Source organism: Urocitellus parryii, chromosome 2 (assembly GCF_045843805.1).
Source record: "Urocitellus parryii isolate mUroPar1 chromosome 2, mUroPar1.hap1, whole genome shotgun sequence".
NCBI classification, from domain to species: domain Eukaryota; kingdom Metazoa; phylum Chordata; class Mammalia; order Rodentia; family Sciuridae; genus Urocitellus; species Urocitellus parryii.
In genome coordinates this window covers 82,611,219-82,630,667 of record NC_135532.1, presented here as the reverse complement: position 1 = coordinate 82,630,667, position 19,449 = coordinate 82,611,219, and the positions used below count along the sequence as shown (strand labels likewise).

At 36.6% G+C, this 19,449-nt stretch overlaps 1 protein-coding gene across 1 annotated transcript in view; it reads right to left on the bottom strand.

Annotated features, from left to right (window-relative positions):
- Sgcg (sarcoglycan gamma) overlaps positions 1 to 19,449 on the bottom strand; it is an 80,223-nt gene that overhangs the window by 27,850 nt on the left and 32,924 nt on the right. Inside the window, exons 3-4 of the mRNA XM_026394928.2 lie at positions 14,616 to 14,717; positions 9,523 to 9,610 (exon numbers count right to left, since the gene is read on the bottom strand). Of these exons, the coding sequence (XP_026250713.2) occupies positions 9,523 to 9,610; positions 14,616 to 14,717 (190 nt within the window). The remainder of the gene's footprint in view (positions 1 to 9,522; positions 9,611 to 14,615; positions 14,718 to 19,449) is intronic.

The following is a 19,449-nucleotide window of genomic DNA, read 5'->3' as shown; positions in this document are numbered from 1 at the left end:
TTTCCTCTTTAGCTTTGACATGAGAGAAAACACATGACTCTTAACCTTCTGAGTTTGACTTATTTTGCTTAACATGATGGTCTTTAATTCCATCCAGTTTTCTGCAAATGCCATAATTTCATTTTTCTTTTTGGCTGAATAAAATTCCATTGTGTATTTATACCACATTTTCTTTATCCATTCATCCATTTATGGACACCTAAGCTGGTTCCATATTTGTCTATTGTGAATTGCGCTATTATAAACATGGATATGCATGTATCACTGTAGTAAGATGACTTTAATTCATTACTGAGGAGTGGTACAGCTGGATCATATGGTTTTCCATGCCTAGTTTTTTGAGGAACATCCTTACTGATTCCCATAGTGGTAGTCAGTCCCACCAACAGTGTAAAAGTGTTCCTTTCTCTTCATATCCTCTCTAGCATTTATTATTATTTGCATTCTTGATGACTGCCATTCTGACTGATGTGAAATGAAATCTCAATGTAATTTTGATTTGCATTTTCCTAATTGCTAATGATGTTGAACAATTTTTTCCCATGTATTTATTGGCCATTTGTATTTCTTCTTTTGAGAAACGTCTGTTCAATTCATTTGCCCATTTATTAGGTTTTTTTGTGAAAAGTTTTTTGAGCACTGGATACATTCTAAATATTAATCTTCTCCCAAAGAGTAGCTTGCAAAGATTTTCTTCCATTATGTAGCTTCTCTCTTCACATTTCAAATTGTTTCCTTTAGCATACCTCTTAAACAAATGGTGTTGGGATAATTGGCCAGGGCTTCCTGCATGCTAGGCAAGAGCTCTGCCACTGAGCCATATCCCGAGCCCAATAATTCCAAAATAAGTGAAAACACATTCTATTGGTAAGGCTGTAAGGAGACAGGCATCCTCTTACATTGCTGGTGCAGAATGCCTGCATTGCCACAAACTTCTAGAGGAAAATTTGGCAAAACCTGACAAAAGTAAGTATACACATATTATCAATCCTACTTCTAGCTACCTTGAAGATTGCCTCTAAGAAATCAAAATACTTATGCAATGGACTTAAGTTCAAAATTCTTAAGCAAAAGTATGCAATGGACATACTTAGTGGCAATATTTATAATAAAAAATATTGATACCTGCATATATGAGTAGATGATTGAACAACTATAAGATATCTGTACAATGGAGTACTAGGCAACTATTTAAAAAAACAATGAGGAAGAATCTATGAATTGATATAGAGTAATTTCCAGGACACACTGTTAAATAAAAAAAGTAAAGCGTAAAACGTTATCTATTGCATACTACTTTTCATGTAAGTATGAAGGTGATATAAGAAAATACACAAGGACCTTCTCATTTTTACAAAGAAAGGGTAAAATCAAAACTAGAGACTGGTTACCTACAGGTGTGGAAAGGAGGTCGCATTGAGTGCAATAGCTTGTGCTGATAATCCCAGTGGCTTGAGAGGCTGAAGTGGAGGATGGTAAGTTCAAAGCCAGTCTTAGCAACTTAGTGAGGCCCTAAGCAAGTTAGCAAGACCCTGTTTCAAAATAAAAAGGATTAGGGATGTGACTCAGTGGTTGGGTATCCCTGGGTTAGATCCCCAGTACCAAAAAAAAAAAAAAAATGAAGTCATACTTCTCTGACCAGATCTTCTTGTTTCGATATGACTTTGCCAACCACAATGTTACACACTCTCACTCTTACACATGTCCTTAAAAAATAAACATTGTGTTGTCTTTAAAGTAAATTCCTGTTTCTCTCTCTCTTCTTTTCTTTTCTTTTTCTTTTTTCTTTTTTCCTTTTTTGGTGCTGGGGATTGGATCCAGGGCCTTGTGCATGCAAGGCAAGCACTACCAAATGAGCTGTATCCCCAGCCCCCTGTTTCTCTTTTTTGATTAGATTTTTTAAAGTGCAATGCTTCTGAAATTTTAAATGCAAGGAGGCATTTTTTGGATTATTGTTTTTCAGAGCAATTAAAATTTAGCATTATCCTTGAAGTGGAATGTAACTTCATTCTATCTCTTTTTCACCCCAAAGTCCACCTTATGATGCCAGGTGCTTTCTTCTGAAAGAGAACCTATATTTGATTGGGTATTCTGGATATAACACAACATCATAAAGTCATATTTATTTGTGGAACTGAAAAATTGACTTATTTTGGTTTTCTTCCTTTTCTGTGGGTATTTCCAGTCACTGCAATTGCTAGTCTTGTATTCCTGTCAGTCCTGAGATTTTTTATGCCAATGTTCAAAATTTTTAAGCAAAAATACCTGTATCTTGTGTGTATATTTCTGTTTGGGGACTTTCCTGGAGCATGCCTGAGTATATTCCTTAAATGTACTGGGTAGATTTTCTGCAAGTCTTCATGGGTTCGAACTCAGCTAGTGCTGAGGGTGGCAGCCCCTCCACGAACCTGCTGCTCAGCTTCTTGGAAAGTTCTTACTGTTCTTCAGGGAACAGTGCTACACATCCCCCCAACCACATGGGCATCCTCCTCCTCCATGACACTGGCTCTTTCCCACTGAACTTTACCCTTCTCAACATTCTCTTCCTCTTTTTCAACTTCCAGAAATTTTCCTCTTTGTAATACTTGGCATCTCATGCTCATATTTTCACATTTTTGCTTCTACCAAAGTCTTTGTAGGCTTGCCCCCCAAATTTCCTCCATAACATCTGAGGCTTTGATACTCAGAAGAGCTGAATTCAAGTTCTAGCAGGTATCATCTCGTTTATGTTTGTTTGTTTTAGACTGGGGCAATTTTTGAGGGGCCTTTAAGTCATGGTGAGAACATCTAGATGTACTTTTTTAGCATTGATTCTTCCTGTCATGCCTTCTCCAGAGTTCTTGTCCATAGAAAAACTGTTGGCCATGTTCCTAAGCCATAATATGTGGGTGCAGTATAAAGAAGGCTCTTGGTTACTTCTCTTTGATGGAGATGCAGAATTCTCTGCATAAGGTGATCAAAGCTGAAGAAGAAAGACTCACGAATATCCACCAGTCTGAAGACAAGGTCAATTAAAATCATCCTCAGTTCATACTTCACCTTAGAATACTCTAGCTGCTTTAGTAATTTTTCTGCAGAACCTTGAATGGTTAGAAGTTTAGACTCCTTTTCTAGAGTTAACTTTTTTTTCTCAAATTCTTTCAAAACCGGTTCCAAACTTGTGCTGTGTTTGGAGCTCTTCTTTCCCCTGTATTCTTCACTAGGAAGGTCTTTCATTTTCATATTCTGAGTTGCCATACTTTCTTTCCTATTTCTCTAGAAAGGATTTCAAAGCAGTAGCCTATATCTTAGTGACTTTAGAGATACATACTGTGATAATGCTTGACAGTTCTTGCCACATTCCAAATGTTTCTTGCATTGAGTTCAACTATTTTACCCAAAGACATCTTTATAAGTTGCGTTGCTGTTCTTAACATTATATGCATGAAATTCTGCAATACTATATTCACCTTATAATACTTACGTTTTACATTTATATCAGAAACACTCTGAATATATAGTCTTTCTTGAAAGCTTACCACAATAATTCTTTGAATAGAGAAGTTCAATGAACTCTAACAAACTTGATGGACCAATGAGATTCTTATTTCTCAGTAAGACCAAAGCCTTGAAAATGTCATTGAAGTTTTGGATCCAAGACTGTGACTGTAGCAGAGCAGATATTTCAGTATTGAGGAAAGTGATTTAGGATTTAGATTTCTGGGTGGCATTAACTAGTTTAGTCAGTGTTGTCCAGAGAGACAGGACCAGTCAGGGACACACACACACACACACACACACACACACACACACACACACGTGCAGATTGATAGATAGGAGGACAAGATAGATATATGAGGAGGAATTTATTATGGGAAATGGTTCATGATTACAGAGGCTGAGAAGTCTCACAACAGACCATCTGCAGCTGGAGACCCAGGGATGGTCAGTAGCATGACTTATCCCAAGTCCAAGGGCCTCAGAACCAGGGATGCTGATGGTATAATTCTCAGTCTGAGGTTAAAGTTCTGAAATACCAGAGGGGATGCTGATGTTAAGTCCTAGAGTCCAAGACTGAAGATCCTGGGGTCTAATGTGCAAGGGCAGTAGGATGAGGGCATTCAGGAGAGAGAGTGAATTCATCTTTTCTCTGCCTTTTTTGTACTATTCAGGTTCCCAACTGACCGAATGGTGCCTGCCTAAAATAAGGGTAGATCTTTTCTATTTAGTCTGTCTAACTGCATACCATCACCTCTGAAAACCCCCTCATAGATACACCTAGAAATAATGCTTTACCAGGTGAAGGGGAATCCTTTAATCCCATCAAGTTGACATTTAAAATCAACTACCACAAACATAAACATCAGCAGCTCCCCTACTGTTATGGGTTGAATAAGTGGTGTCCCCCAAGAGCTTATGTGTGAGGCAATGCAGAAATATTCAGAAGTGAAATGATTAGATTATGAGAACTTTAACCTAATCAGTGAAAATTCATTTGATTATTAATTTTAAAGGACTTCTGTACTGAATGGTAAATATAGACAGTTGGGGTATGCCTGGAGGAAGTAGGTCACTGAGGGCAGACTTTTAGAGATTATATCTGGTCCCCAGGCTCCTCCCTCTCTCTCTTTGCCTCCTGGCTACCATGGAAAACAGCTTGCCTCCACCATTCCATTCTGTCACGATGCTCCACATTACCACAGACCCAGAGTGATGGAGTTGGCTGACTATGGACTGAAATTGTGAGCTCAAAAAAACCTTTCCTCCTCTAAGTTGTTCTTGTCATGTATTTTGGTCACCATGATGATAAAATGACTAACACACAAATTGGTGGCAGGCCAGGGTTGTTGCTGTGACTAATCTGACCATTTGGTTAAGAAGATTTTGGAACTGGTTTGAAGAAAGAGTTTTATATTCTTAATTTTTTTAATTTTTATTTTTTTAAAGTTAAGAGATTCAGGTTGAGAAAGTCTTAAAATATTGTAAACAGTGCTTAGTAGGTGATTCTGGTTAGAACTCAAGAGACCAAAATGCTGAAGGAAATGTGGATAGTAAAGACTGACAAAAAGACTTGTCTATATTTTGCTCATGTGCTGAGACTTTCTGTAAAGCCTAATTTAAAGGTCATGAACTAATCAATCTGGCAGAGAAAATTTCAAGACAACACAACATTCAGGTGGTGGTGTGGGTATTGCTGACAAAATTTTATCCATTTTACTGTAAGAACCAGGAGCAAAAAACAGAAAAATAAATTTAAACACTTGCAGTTTAGACAAGAATGTACATATAAAACTGGGGCCATAAAAGGTGGGTTGTTAGAGAGATTACTTCCACTAGAGAAAAGTAGACAATGCTTTGAGGGCTTTTCAAAAATCAGCAAGACCACACCCATCATGGGGTCAAAGGTGTAAAAGAGAAAACTCCTTTTAAAAGACATTATGGGAGCACCCTGGGTGCCTAAAAAGCTATTTCTTAAGAATCTGTTTTCACAGTGCTCAGTCTCTCAGGGATTCAAAAGCCACTATGGCTGTGATCCAAGGTGGGTGGGGGTAGCTACTGCTCAAGCAGGTGACAAACCTTGGCATTGCTCATGTTGTGCTGTTTCCTTGGGAATGCAGGATGCTAGAGTTAGAGCATCATGGAGGCTTCCACTGAGATTTCAAAGAAAAGGCTTAGAAGGTTAGGCAAATTGTAACAGGGTCAAAATCCCTGTGGGCTACCCCTGAGAGGGTGACACATATAGCAGTCAAGGAAAAGCTGGAGCTAAAATGGAGACCCTAGAAATTAAGAGATGCTAGTAATGTGGACTGTCTCCCAAAATGAAAAAGCTGCCGGCTCTGGAGAGAGCTAGCCTGAGAGAGGCCAGGTGGGCTGCAACAGGCAAGGCCATAGGAGCAGGAGCTCAGAAATGTTTGTAGATCACATCTCACTGCCATGTGCCCCGATGTCAAACATGTTGCTGTAGGAACTGATGTTTGCCTGGCTGGTTTTGGTTCCATCTCTTCTTTCTATTCCCTTCTTTCTCCCTTTTAAAATGGAGACATTTACTCTGTGCTATTGTATGTTGGACATATGGAATATTTTTTACTTTTATGGGGGCTCACAACCAGGAGTTTGTCTTGAGGCTCAGATGTGACTTTAAATTTGCACTTTGGGGCATTGCTAAAACCGTTAAGACTATTTGGACTCTTAAAGATAAGACTAAATGCATTTTGCTTTGTGAGATAGACATTTAATTTGGTGGACAGGGGATGAATGTTATGGATTAGCTATTAGGTGTCCCCCAAAGGCTCATGTGTGAGATAATGTTGCAATGTTCAGAGGTGAAGCTGTAACCTAATTGGTGAATTAGTACATTTGCTAGGTTGATAATTGAAAGTTTGACTGTTCTGGATGGTAACTATAGGCAAGTGGGGTGTGGTTGGAGAAAGTAGGTTACTGGAGGCAAGGCCTTGGAGATTATATCTTGTTCCTTGGCTCCCCACCCCTGCCTACTCTGCTTCCTGGCTACTATGAAGGGAACACTCTGCCATGCCCTTCTTCTATGATGCTCCACCTTACCACGGACCCCAGAGCAAACTTTTCCTACTCTAAGTTGTTCTTGTTAAGTGTTTTGGTCCCAGTGATGAAACACTGACTGACAGCTACTGTGTTTACTTCATTGTAATTTGAAGATCGCAGGACATTTGTAGTGATTAGACTGTCTAAACTGCAGACATCCCTTGAGGTAGAGGCCAGGGACATAAGTGGGGCATGTTTATACCTAGTTTTGTTGGTTGTTTCTGTAGGACACATTGGTTGCAGCCTGGCTCAGTTCTCAGAAAATTCATCTCTTAGCCCTACCAACTGGGATAGGTGCAATTTGCACACTTCCTGATGTGTCCTTTATTTTTAAGCTAACTCTGATTGATTTTTGCTATTTGAAATTAAAGGAAAATTAGCTCTAGTAGCCAGAGCTGCATATACCTCTAGTAAGACCTCCTTGTTGTTGCTTATGATTTGGCATCATTTAGTTCAAAGACTTGAAATGCCAGTTCCTAGTACACGCTTTGTAATGTTTGATTCCTTTGGAATTTCATCAGTATTTTTGGTTTTGATTGTATTGTATGTTATTCCCCCCCAGTGGTTGAATAGAAAATAGCTATTCCTTTAATTAAATAGGATTAAATTGGCTGCTTCCCATAAATTACAACTTAATATCCAAACTGGCTCAAGTTTACATCTTCCAAGAAATATGAGGCTGGAAGGATTTTGACTGTGGGAAGTCATTTACTGAAAAGGCTCTTGAATTTGGAGAGCTGAGTGACACTTCCTATCTCAAGGTCCTCAACATAATAGACTTTCTGGACAAAGGTTTAGGATAAGTCATGAATTTAGAAACAATGTGGCATGAGTTTAAAACTAAAGATTTGAGGTTTAAATTTTGGACCAAAGTAATTTCAATGGGTAACTTAAAAACAACAACAACAACAACTGTATAACACCTAGTCATTCCTTGGTGATAGAAGTGGAAACTATGTTTGCAACCAATAGAATAGTTACTGACATGTAATTTCAGGAAATTGATGGGCAGGAGGACTAGTGGAAACAGCCAGCTGAGAGAAGCACTTCTTGGGTCATTCCTGTTTTGACTTTTCAATTAAATGGCTATGTGTTCTTGAAAAAAATTAGCTTTTCAGTACTTGCATTTGTCTACCTATGAAATGAGAGGTATGTTTGTATTATTTCTGAGCTCTTTGTTTGCTACATGTAAACCCATATTTAACAAAAAGATACATAAGCAAATGAGTATTTATGCGAATTAAATTTTACAAGAGTAAATAATTCTTCTACTTTTGGTGCTTCTAAGTAATAATTGCATATTCTTCATATGTTATGATAAAACAGCATGTAGAAACATACACAGGCATTCAATATGCGTTTTGTATGAATGTGAAAAATTAGCAAAACCTCCCATAAACATTTAAAATCTAGGCAGCTAAGGATTTTAAAGAAATGATAAAAATTGTAATACTGTATAACTCATTAGGAAAATAGAATTTGATATCCCAAGTTTCAAAAATATGGATGTTAGGTCAACTTAGGTCCATTTCTAGAGCAACTGGAAATTTCACTGGACTGAGTGATCAAACGTTTCATTTTTAAGTGAAAGAAAAATGCAATTCATTATTCAGAATATGCTATAAAATTTAAAACAACATAAAAAATGGAACACCTTGTATCAGTATAATGAAAGTCATCATCTGGTTAATGTATGCTGTTTACAGTGCAATAGAAGTTATCAGCTTGCGTTGGCAGTGTACCTTTTATCTACCTCCCGATAATCACAAGGGCAATCCAATTTCCTAGATTTGACAGATCTGTGTAGGATTGCGGTATAGAGAATGACATGCATTCTTTCCACCAGCTAGGTGCTCTTTTGTTATTTCTATCACCTACAGTTGCTTTTCAGAATCCATGAGGAATTGGTTCCAGGATCCCCATAGATGCCCAAATCCACAGGTGCTTAAGTTCCTTATATAAAATAACACAATATCTGCATATAACTCACAATATTTCTCTATGCTTTAAATCATTCTTATGACTTAGAATACCTAATACAATGTAAATGCCATGAAAATAGTTGCTATAGTATATTTTTTAGAAAACAATGAGAAGAAAATAAAGTTTATACATGTTCAGAATAGATATAATTAAAAATTAATTTCCATTTGTGGTTGGCTGAATCTGAGGATGAGGAACCCACAGATAAAGAGGGTTAAGTGCATATTCTTTCTTGTTGGTCCTTTTTTCCTTCTGCTAGCTTCCATGTGACCTCATTCCTAGGGGACCTTATTCTATGTCGTTAGCTGATTGGATAGGTGTGCATAGCTGACCCAAAGGCAGTTGGTTGAATGATTGAATTGGGTTAATTAGGGGACTTTGTTGACATTTTAGAATTTGTATAATTTGAGATTACAGTGGTTGATGCTGAGAACAACAGAACCAGGGAGGCCCTGCAGGATCAGTAGAGACAGAAGTGATGAAGCCATATACCCAAAAGGAACTGATGGGTGGAGATACCCTGAAAAGGAGGAGAATGGAGTATATGGGTAGAAGGAGAGAGAAAGAGAAGTGAGAGAAATGGAAAGAGTAACATTTGAGGAAAGGAGGAAGAGAATATGTATATGCTTTTGGCACTCAGCTCTGGTTCTGTTTTCTTGAGAACAGCTACTTTAGTTCTTTTACTTTGGTCACTAAGAGGTGTGTGTATGCGCATGAGCTATAATAAATATTCTCTTCCTTTCACTCAGTTGAAAGGTCTTATATTTCTTGGAAACAAAACAATTTGGGTTAAAGCATTTCATACTGTGCTTCCAGCTCCTTTACCCCTTCCTGTGGTATTAACCATTCTCTGTGGTCAACACATTTTATAATTTAGAAAAATTATGATTTCTTACTCATAAATAAGCTTTGAATTCCTTAGAATAAAAATTAATTTATCTGTGTAGCACTGCTCATGTTCCTCATGCATACAAAGTGCTGAGAGGAAGTTGGACTCACCCACTTTCAACCTGCCTGTGACCTCCCCTTCTGAGTTGCGTGCATTGACGGTAACATTCTGAGTTGACTGCAGAAGCAGAGAGGAGTCCTAGAAAGAGATTTACCAAATCAGCTAAATATATCATATCTTCATATCTGTAGAAAGAGCCAGAGTTATATAAAATTTCTCCATTGCCACCGATCCTAGGACCCTATAAATTTTTGGCTTAAACTGTGAAAAATCCTGGATTACATTATGTTAAAGAAATAAATGTATAAACTTTTTTTCATAAACTATAACAATTTTATGGGTTTGTAATACTATGCGTACTGTTTACAATGTGCCCATCAGTTTTCAAGATAAATGTCTAATATGCTCAAGTTCAAATTATTGCTTTTTCTTTTCCAAGGAATTCAAATCCTTTTGCTGTTATTTATGTCCAAAGAAGACATATTTTAAGGAGAGAAATTGGAAAATAGGAAGGTGGGTGAATGGGGAGAGGCTGATTGATGGGTATCAGGTTAGAATTAGGCATAAGAAGTTCTGGGGTGCTATTGCACAGTAGGGTGACTATAGATAACAATAGTATACTGTCCATTTAAAAAGGCTGGAAGAAATAACTTTGAATGTTGTTGCCTTAAAGAAATGATAAACATTTGAGGAGATAGTTACATTTAAGCTGATTTATTTATTTATTTTTATATTGCTTCTTATTTTAAATTTTTTATTGGTGCATTATAATTGTACATAGTGGTGGGATTTGCTGTATTTGTACATGCACGTAATATACCAATATAATTTGGCCAGTATAATTATCTAATATTTTCTCTTTTAACCTGATTTAAACATTACCTAATGTATACATATATCAAAACATCACACAGTACTACATTAATATAAATAATTTTTATGGTTTTATGTGTCAGTTAAAAATAAATTTAATTTTAAAAAGTTTTAACAATTTGTTGGGTGTCTTTGTTTTTGAAACTTTTTGTTGGGAATTAAAGTCATGATAAAGTAAGTGTTTTCTGGGTTATCATAATTTTGAATGATTGCCTCTGTTGTGTAGAAGATTTCTTGCATTTATATAAATAATTGTTTTCAACAGGACTGCAGTAATCTGACTGTGGGACTCAGGGGTTATTGTTTCATGCAGAAGAACTGAATATCCTCCCAAAGAATAGGGAATTATGTGATCTTTCAAGTGATGTACATTTTGCCCAGTGATGTGACCTCAATACTTGTTTTTGCATTGTTGGAAAATAACTATCATGATTAAAAGAGTTAACTAACACTTTACCAATAGTTTTAGCTGGGATTCCCTCATTTCATCTTCTACGTTATGAAGTAGGTACCTATTATAGAGATGAAGTAATTGAGTTCAGAGAGAGTAAATTACTGCTCATCCAAAGTTATACCTGGCAATGACAATTCCAGGATGAAATGAGATCTTTAGATGCCACTGCCCAGCCCCTTTTAGAGCAGGGATCAGTTTAGAGCTGTAAGATTCATTCCCTTGTCTATACAAATTCGGCCCTTGTGGGGTTCACTTTTGGTCATTTGAGCCAACAGGCACTCTCCAACTCTTTTACTGGAAAAGGACTGCCTTCCACTGTGAAGGCAGGGAACTAAATGCTTGTTTGCCCATCCTGTCTTACAGCTAAGGGTAGCCAAGTGACAAGTCTGGTCAATGAGATGTGAGCTGCAGTCTGCTGAGGGCAGTGCGGGAGTTTCTAGGCAAGTTCTTGCTTTCCAATGGAAGGCACACAGGTACCAATATGGCCCAGTGCTCTGCCATGGGCCGTGGATATGGTCTAGCAGTAGTCTAGTGAAGGGGCAGAGGGAAGCAGAGGATGGCAAAGATGCTGGAGCCAACCTTTGCTGAGTTCTGAACCAGTGCTGTCCTTGCCCCTCCTGCTTCTTGTTAGTAAGAATAGAAAAACTTTTGCTAGTTTATGCCACTATTGGCTGAGTATCCTGTATTTCTGTTTGGATCCCAAGGTCTCTGGGTCTTACAGTAGTGGCTTTGGGCTTTGGTCCTCAGTGACATTCCAATCCTGGCCTCCTCCCCACAGGTGTGCAGCTTTATTCAAGGGGGACGGGCAGTAGTTACAGCTATTTTCTGCCTTCCTCACTGTCTCATGCAGTGGTCTGGCTGGAGTCTCATCCATGTAGGTGACATTTTGATTCTTGTTATTCTGTGGGCTTTGGCTGTAGGTTACCTGCTTCTTTTCAGAAATGTGAATCTCAAAGATAATTATTTTGAGTAAATCATTATCACCAGGTGTTATGGTGTGGTTATGAGATGTTCCCCCAAATTTCAAATGGAAGAATTCTTAGATGTGAAATGATTAGGTTATGAGATAATATAATTGTTGTGTAAATCTGATACGGATTAATGGGGCCGTAACTGTAGGCAGGTAGGGTGTTGCTGGAGGAGGTGGGTCACTAGGAGCATGTCCCTGGTGAGGGGAACTCTCTCCCTCTCTGCTTCCTGGCTGCCATGTCCTGAGCTGCTTTCCCCTGCCATTCCCCTCTGCCATGATGTTCTGTCTCACCAGGGCCCAGAGCTATGGGTTCAGTTGACAGTGCACTGAACCTCTGAAATCATGAGCCAAAATAAACTTTTCTTCCTCTAATTTGTTCTTGTTGGGCATTTTGTTCAGAGCGATGAAAAAGCTGAATAAAACTCCAGATAGTTCTGTCTCATTTCTGTTTGTTCATAGTATGTTTTTAAATATAGGTTGAGCAGTGCTAATTTGAAAATCCAACACCCAAAGTGCTCCAAAATTTGCAATTTTTTTGAGCATCAATATGATGCTACAAGTGGAAAATTCCACACCTGATCTCATATGATAGGTTACAGTTAAAATCCAGGTGCACTACAAATATTATATAAATTACCTTCTGGCTATGTTTATAAAGTATTGTATATAAAGTATAAATGAAATTTCATGTGTAGACTTGGGTCCTATCCCCAGGATAGTTCACTATGTTTAGGCAAATATTTCAAAATATTTTTTTAAAAAACCCAAATCCCAAACACTCTGGTTATTAGAATTTAGATTAAGGGATATTAAACCTATAAAGCCTTTTTGTCTTATCAGAAATAATTTTTATGTATTTGGGTTAATGGGCAGAGTGAGTGGATTTAAGGCATTATTTCAGTATTGTTTTCAAGGAGTTATTGAATAATCAGACATTAGAGATCAGAGCACCATGCTGATTTATATTTATAATGAAGAAATTCTTTTAGTCCAGCATTGTAGATAAGTGAATTATGTGGCAGATTTTGCAAATTTATAAAGTAATTTATGTTTTGTAATTTTATGTAAAATTTTTTTCTAGACTTACCTTTGAAAAGAAAACTAACATATCAGTGCATACAGAAGTGGTGAGACACAGTTTTGTTTGCTGGCTGCTACTGTTGGAAGGTCAGATTAGTTACAGAATTCTGTACCGCTTTGTTATCAAATACTATTTAAATTGTTCATGTAATTTATGTGTTGATTGACATATCCATTAATACCACATTATGAGACTTTAATATGTGCTTATCTGAAATATTTTTGCAATTTTGCTCCCTGTTTTTTTTTAAAGTATACCGGAGATGAAAAAGTCTGATAAAATATTACTGAAAGTTATTAATTCCAGAATATTACATTCACTCTGAGTTAGTCACCTGATTTCTATCATCAGGTTATTCTACCAGTCCTATCTATTCCAAAATATGGAAGAAAAAAGGATATGTTCTGATATTTGAATTCTTTATTTATGTTGATTTAATTTTCCACGTTCCTTTATGACAGGTCTATAACACCCTGAAATGTCATCTGATTAATTGTATTGCCAGAATAAGCTCACAGAATCAGACTTATGCATGTATCATTTGTCTACTCCTACCTCCAAAAAGATATTTCTAGAAGTGATACTGCATAAAACAACCTAGATGCTTTGCATTCTCTGGTATCTCATCTTTCTGGTATTTAAATGTAAGTTTTATGCTGTGTCTACTACTCTAGCTGATAGTAAGAGCTGGGTAAAGGGTCCAGTATCTACATTAGGAGTGTTTTTTTTTCTCAGCGAGATCTGCTGTTTCTTAACAGTAATTCTGTTATTTTCTAATTTCTCTATAGCAGCTGTATAGCCTCTGCAGGCAGGAGATACCAAAAGATCCATTCACATTTAGAAATACAGAAGGAAAAGGAAGGCTGTACTCTTCAAATATTATCATTTATCAATAAACTATCAAAATGATTATGTTTACTACACAGTTTATGGTCTAACAGAAGAAAAAATAGAATATATTACAAAAATCATTTGACTTTTTTGTATTTTATTTTTGACTTTCCTTTTTATGAATTCGTTGGAGGTGAATAAAGAAAATTTTGATTCATTTTTATTTTGGGGGGAGGGGAACTAGAGATTGAACTCAGGGGCACTCAACCACTGAGCCATATCCCCAGCCCTATTTTGTATTTTATTTAGAGATAGGATCTCCCTGAGTTGCTTAGCACCTCACAGTTGCTGAGGCTGGCTTTGAACTTGCGATCTTCCTGCCTCAGTTCCTGAGCCACTGGGATTACAGGCTTGTACCACTGTACCCAGCTTGATTTACTTTTAAAGTCACACAATTATTTAATAATGATGTTGCACCCGATTATGGATAATTCTATAATTATATATAATTATATATCCATAATTATAATTCTATAATTCTTAATCTGTAATTAGAATAACTAATGCAGAACATACTACATGGAACTAATTTCTCTAAGATAATTTGAATGCCCTGAAATTGCATTGATTAAAGCTTAAATGGTGTTTGGTAAAAATTTTCATTTCTAAGATCTTTAGTTAATTATGGCCTAAATTACTGAGGTCATCACATTCAGATCCAAAGCACATGAAAATAAAATCTTTATAGAATATAATATCAGAGATGAGTTCCACAACCTAATAGCCAAGTTTTTTATTTTTTTAAATAAAGAGAAGACCATGAATGTATGGACATGTATGCTTTTTAAAAATTTCTTCCATCAATACTGAATACTTAATCATTATTTATTTTTCACAAAGAACAAATTATTTAAATCTTTCATCATTTCCTTACCACTCTGGAGCGTATTTCTTTGGCATATAATGGTAATAAAAATTCTGATTCTCCTTCCAGGCGAAGTCCATCATTTGTTACATGCAAATGACCCATTCCTATCTGTTAAAAAATGAGATAAATAGAATTTTTTATTACTGTCTTTTTCATATTTCTATATTGACATATATCTCCACATATTTACAAATATATCTCCATATATTTCCTTCCACATTGTTGGTTATTTCTTGTAAGTTCCTCATTTAAAACTTTAGTTGCTTTTATTCAATATTCAAGTTTTTAAAAATCTTGTGTAAAGCTGCTGGGCACTGCGGCACATGCCTGTAATCCCAGTGGCTCTGGAGGTTGTGGCAAGAGGATCACGAGTTCAAAGCCAGCCTCAGCAACTTAGTGAGACCCTGTCTCTAAATAAAATACAAAATAGGGCTGGGGATGTAGCTCAGTGGTTGAGTGCCCCTAAGTTCAATCCCCAGCACCCTGACCCCCCAAAATATCTTGTATAAATTCAAGGACTATTTAGAAGATACCTATAAGACTTGAAGAATCATTTTACAATAAACATCCAAGACCTCACAACCATATATAAGAAAGAAACTTTACCATTAATATTTCTTTTTAGTTTTAAATAAAGACAATAAAATAGATTCTTGTGAGGTATAAAGTTCTATGAGTTTTAATACATCTACAAATTTGTGAAACCACAAGGATACAGAGTAGTTTCATCACATCCCCCAAACACCATAAATATATTTATAAGGCTTCAAGTGTGTCATCTGAGTTCACTATGTTCACTACATAGTAAATATTTATTGGAGAAAAGCAAGAACAATTCAGGAGGATGGAGAGCTCTGTTCAAGGAACCTTTGATTGTTATGAAGGGTTACCAAGCAGACGTCAAAATTCTGAAGGTCACCAGTGACTACCATGCTATCAAATCTTGTGGGCATCTTTAGCTTCTTTTCTTTGCAATCTTAACAGCATCATTTAACACTGGGACTATTTCTCCCTGAAAAACCATCTTCCTCTAGTTTTCATGACTTCCTCCCACCCCCAGAATTGCATTCTCAGTTTCCTCCTCTTGTCCTTCTCTATCTATCTTTGACAGCTGGCTTCCTCAAGCTCAGTCCTGTCTTTTCCTGTGTTGGCTCTGTAACTCCACTTCCAACCATCTCAGTGGCGAAAATAGGGAAATCATGCCAAGTGTTCATCCATAGATATAAATGGATAAGCAAAATGTGGCTTGTACACACAATGGGATTTTATTCAGACTTAAAAAGAAAGAAATTCTGACACATGCTACAACATGAATGAACCTTGAGGACATTGTGGTAAGTGAACTAAGCCAGTCACAAAAAGTAAAATATTGTATGATCCCACTCAGATGAGGGACTTGGATACAGAAAATGGAATGGTAGTTGTCAGGGCCTTAGAGAAGGGAAAAGGAGGAGTAGTTGTAGAATGTGTGTACAGTTTCAATTTTACAAGATAAAAAGTGCTCTGGAGGTGGATGTTGGTGACAATTGTACAAACTGGATGTGGTTTTGGCCTTTCAATACCTAAAATGTTGAAGCTCCAGGCTGTTTTCTGTAGAGACAACTTGCTCCTGTGGGAAGCAGTCCAGGCTGGTCGGAATAAAGACTCTTTGATTTAAACAAATCTGGGACTTGGTGTGTTTTATGAGTGACCTGCTGCACAACATCAGAAAACATCCTGAATGGAAGTCTCCTACATTCTATTTGGATGCCGTAGTGATATAGTCTGCAACATACTGAGCAGTGATGCACTATGCATCTTGAAGCAGTACTCCAAGGTTACCATCATCAGTGCCATCACCCATATCACCATAACCATCAGTTACTACTACCTAAGAATTGCATTTATCGGAATGTGCGTCTCAATATATTTCCACACAGTGTAGTGGCACTAGGACCAGATTATTTCAGCAGAATCTATTTTGAGATTAAAGCATAAGCAATCATGATCAGCTGAAGAAGTCTATGTTGAATCTATTGGTCCCTATTGTTTTATGCACCTAACAACTGAGAACTATATTAAAACATAATTAATGTCCTTGACACTAATCACCTGGATATTAGATATAAAGAAAAGTCAATATTAGATGATAAATACCTTTCAGCAAATTTTGGGAAGCAACAACTATAAGAATGTACATATTTTATAGATCAATTTATTTAGGTGCATTGGCAAAGAGATGAGAGAATTTGTGAGGAAATTTTATGGTCCATTAAGTATACTCTTAACAAAATAATAAATTAATGATATTTGGATTGTAATCCTGGGTCCATCAGTCTGTTGGAAAAATGCTAGAGAAATTTTAACCTGTCAATCCAGTATTAAATTTGTGTCATTCTTTCTTGATCTTTGCTAACTTCATAATCACACATACACCTGACAAAGTCATCTTTAATTCCTACCTGTGTTTTAGAATTATAAAATATTTACTGGGTACATAATTGTGTGCAAGTCACTGTAATATGGCTGGGGATTCAAATCAGTACGATGCTCTGCCAGGAGCTGTGGCACATGCCTGTAATCCCAGGGGCTCAGGAGGCTGAGGCAGGAGGATCTTGAGTCCAAAGCCAGCCTCAGCAACTTGGTGAGGCCCTATGAAACTCAAGGAGACCCTGTCTCTAAATAAAATACAAAAAGGGCTGGAATGTGGCTCAGTGGCAGCGCCCCTGGGTTCAATCCCTGGTACCAAAAGAAAAAAAAAGTACAATGTTCTATTGGTCCCTTAGTTTCTCTGATATAAATAGACTACTCGTATAGGAAACTTCAAGAATTTACAGTGGGGTTTTGTTAAAGAGTGTTGGAGAATTGGAGAATGTGTTTCAGAGGATGCAGGGCCTGCACTGAGCCCAGCTAGAAGGGGAAGTCTTTAGAGATTTAATAGAATGTCAGTGACAAACTTTGTCATGGAGGGTCTATGCTGAGGAAACATGTTCAAGATTCTAATAGCTTTTGTTACGAGGAAAAGATAATTATCTTCTTCAATGTATCTAATTTTTAAGTGCTGTCATCTTTGAAATTCTATTTAACATTTTGTGCTGAAATTGGTCTGAGTTCCACATTTGAAAGTTGTATATAATTTCTTCCTCTTTCCCTTCCCTTCTTCTTAGTACTAGGGATTGAATTCAGGGGTATTTTACTACTGAGATACATACCCAGACCTTTTTATTTTTTATTTTGAGATAGGGTCTCACTAAGTTGTCCAGGCTGGTCTTGAACTTGCAATCTTCTTGCCTCAGTTTCCCTCAGCTGGGAATATGGTATGGCAATGGTGATTACTGAAAAAGTAGGTCTTGTTTTAGTTATTTCTTGAGTTCCATCTCATTATATTAACATCTCATAAATCATCTGAGATCCATATTTTACAAATGGGGTAGTGGTTTTTGTCTGAGTATGACTACTTTTTTTTTTTTGCACTGGGAAGTTTAATAGGGATGGCAGGTACTTTAATGTCATATTGGAAATAGAACAAATAATAATTTTGGCCAATGGACTTTATAATTTTATGCCAAGCATTAACTGAGAATTTAATTAGTATAAATACGGGTTTTTTTTTTTTTGTATCCATGGGAATTGATTCCAGGACCATCCACAGATACCAAAATTCCTGGGGGCTTAAGCTTTTTATATAAAATGTCATGATATTTGCATAGAACCTATGTACCTCCCCTACATACTTTAAAATCATCTTTGACTTAAAATAGAGATGAATTACTAATTCGATGCAAGTATTATGCAAATAATTGTTATATTGTTTAGAGAATAAAGACAAGAAAAATGTCTGTATAGGTTCAATATAGATGCAACTTTTATTCTGAAAATTTCTATTCACAGTTGGTTGAGTCCATGGCTGCAGAACCTGCAGATAAAAAGGGCTGACTGTGATCATATATGTTTTTGGTTTTGTCTGAATATGTGTGCCATCAAAGATTCATGCCTTCAACATAATCCTAATGAAAACTTTTACAGTATCTTAAAGTAAGTTTTGTTTTATCAAATAAAATTGAAGTCAATGAGATTTGGTTGGTCTATAATTTCCAGACATTATTTTCATTAACATTTGTGAGAGAAAACAATTATGTTAATGGAAGACATTAACAGTTTTATATTACTCTTGGGAAAGGAAAGAAATCGAGTAAATTCACATTTGAAGCCCATTACTTTTGTTATAGTAATGCTCCACATGACAGGGATGTGAATCACAGTTCCAGTTCAAGCTGATGAATATCACCACTTGCAAGAGCCTGTGGCTTATGAGACGATGCATGCTTCTGCCTTCTTTATTTGTTATAATATGGCTAAATCACTCATATTAAATGATAATAAGAGGAAAAATTGAAGGCATAGTCCTAGGATAAAAATTAAAACTATACTGCTATTTGTATCTTTAGACACCAGTAATAATAGGATTTGTATCACTGATACCAGTGACAATGAAATTCCTCTGAACTTGAAATAGCTCTAGGTTTATCTTTCTCCTCCAAACTCAGTCTTAGAAAGAAAATGCCATTAAGCTAATACACTTTCCTGCTGTCCGTGACTTCTGCTTCAATACCACTGTTAGAAGAACATATAAATCAAAAATTTCAATTTGGTTTTTAGACTGGAAAGCACTGATAGAATATAATACCTTTTAGAAGGGTATAAATAATTTGAGAAAACTTCCAAGGTACTGGTTAAAAAATGCCACAGTGTCATATTTTTCTCTAATCAGGGTTTCCACTAGTCTGAAAAGCATGGGATAGAAAGGTCAGGAGTGTAAGCCAACAGGTCATACCAAGGAACGTCTGAGGATGATGAGGGC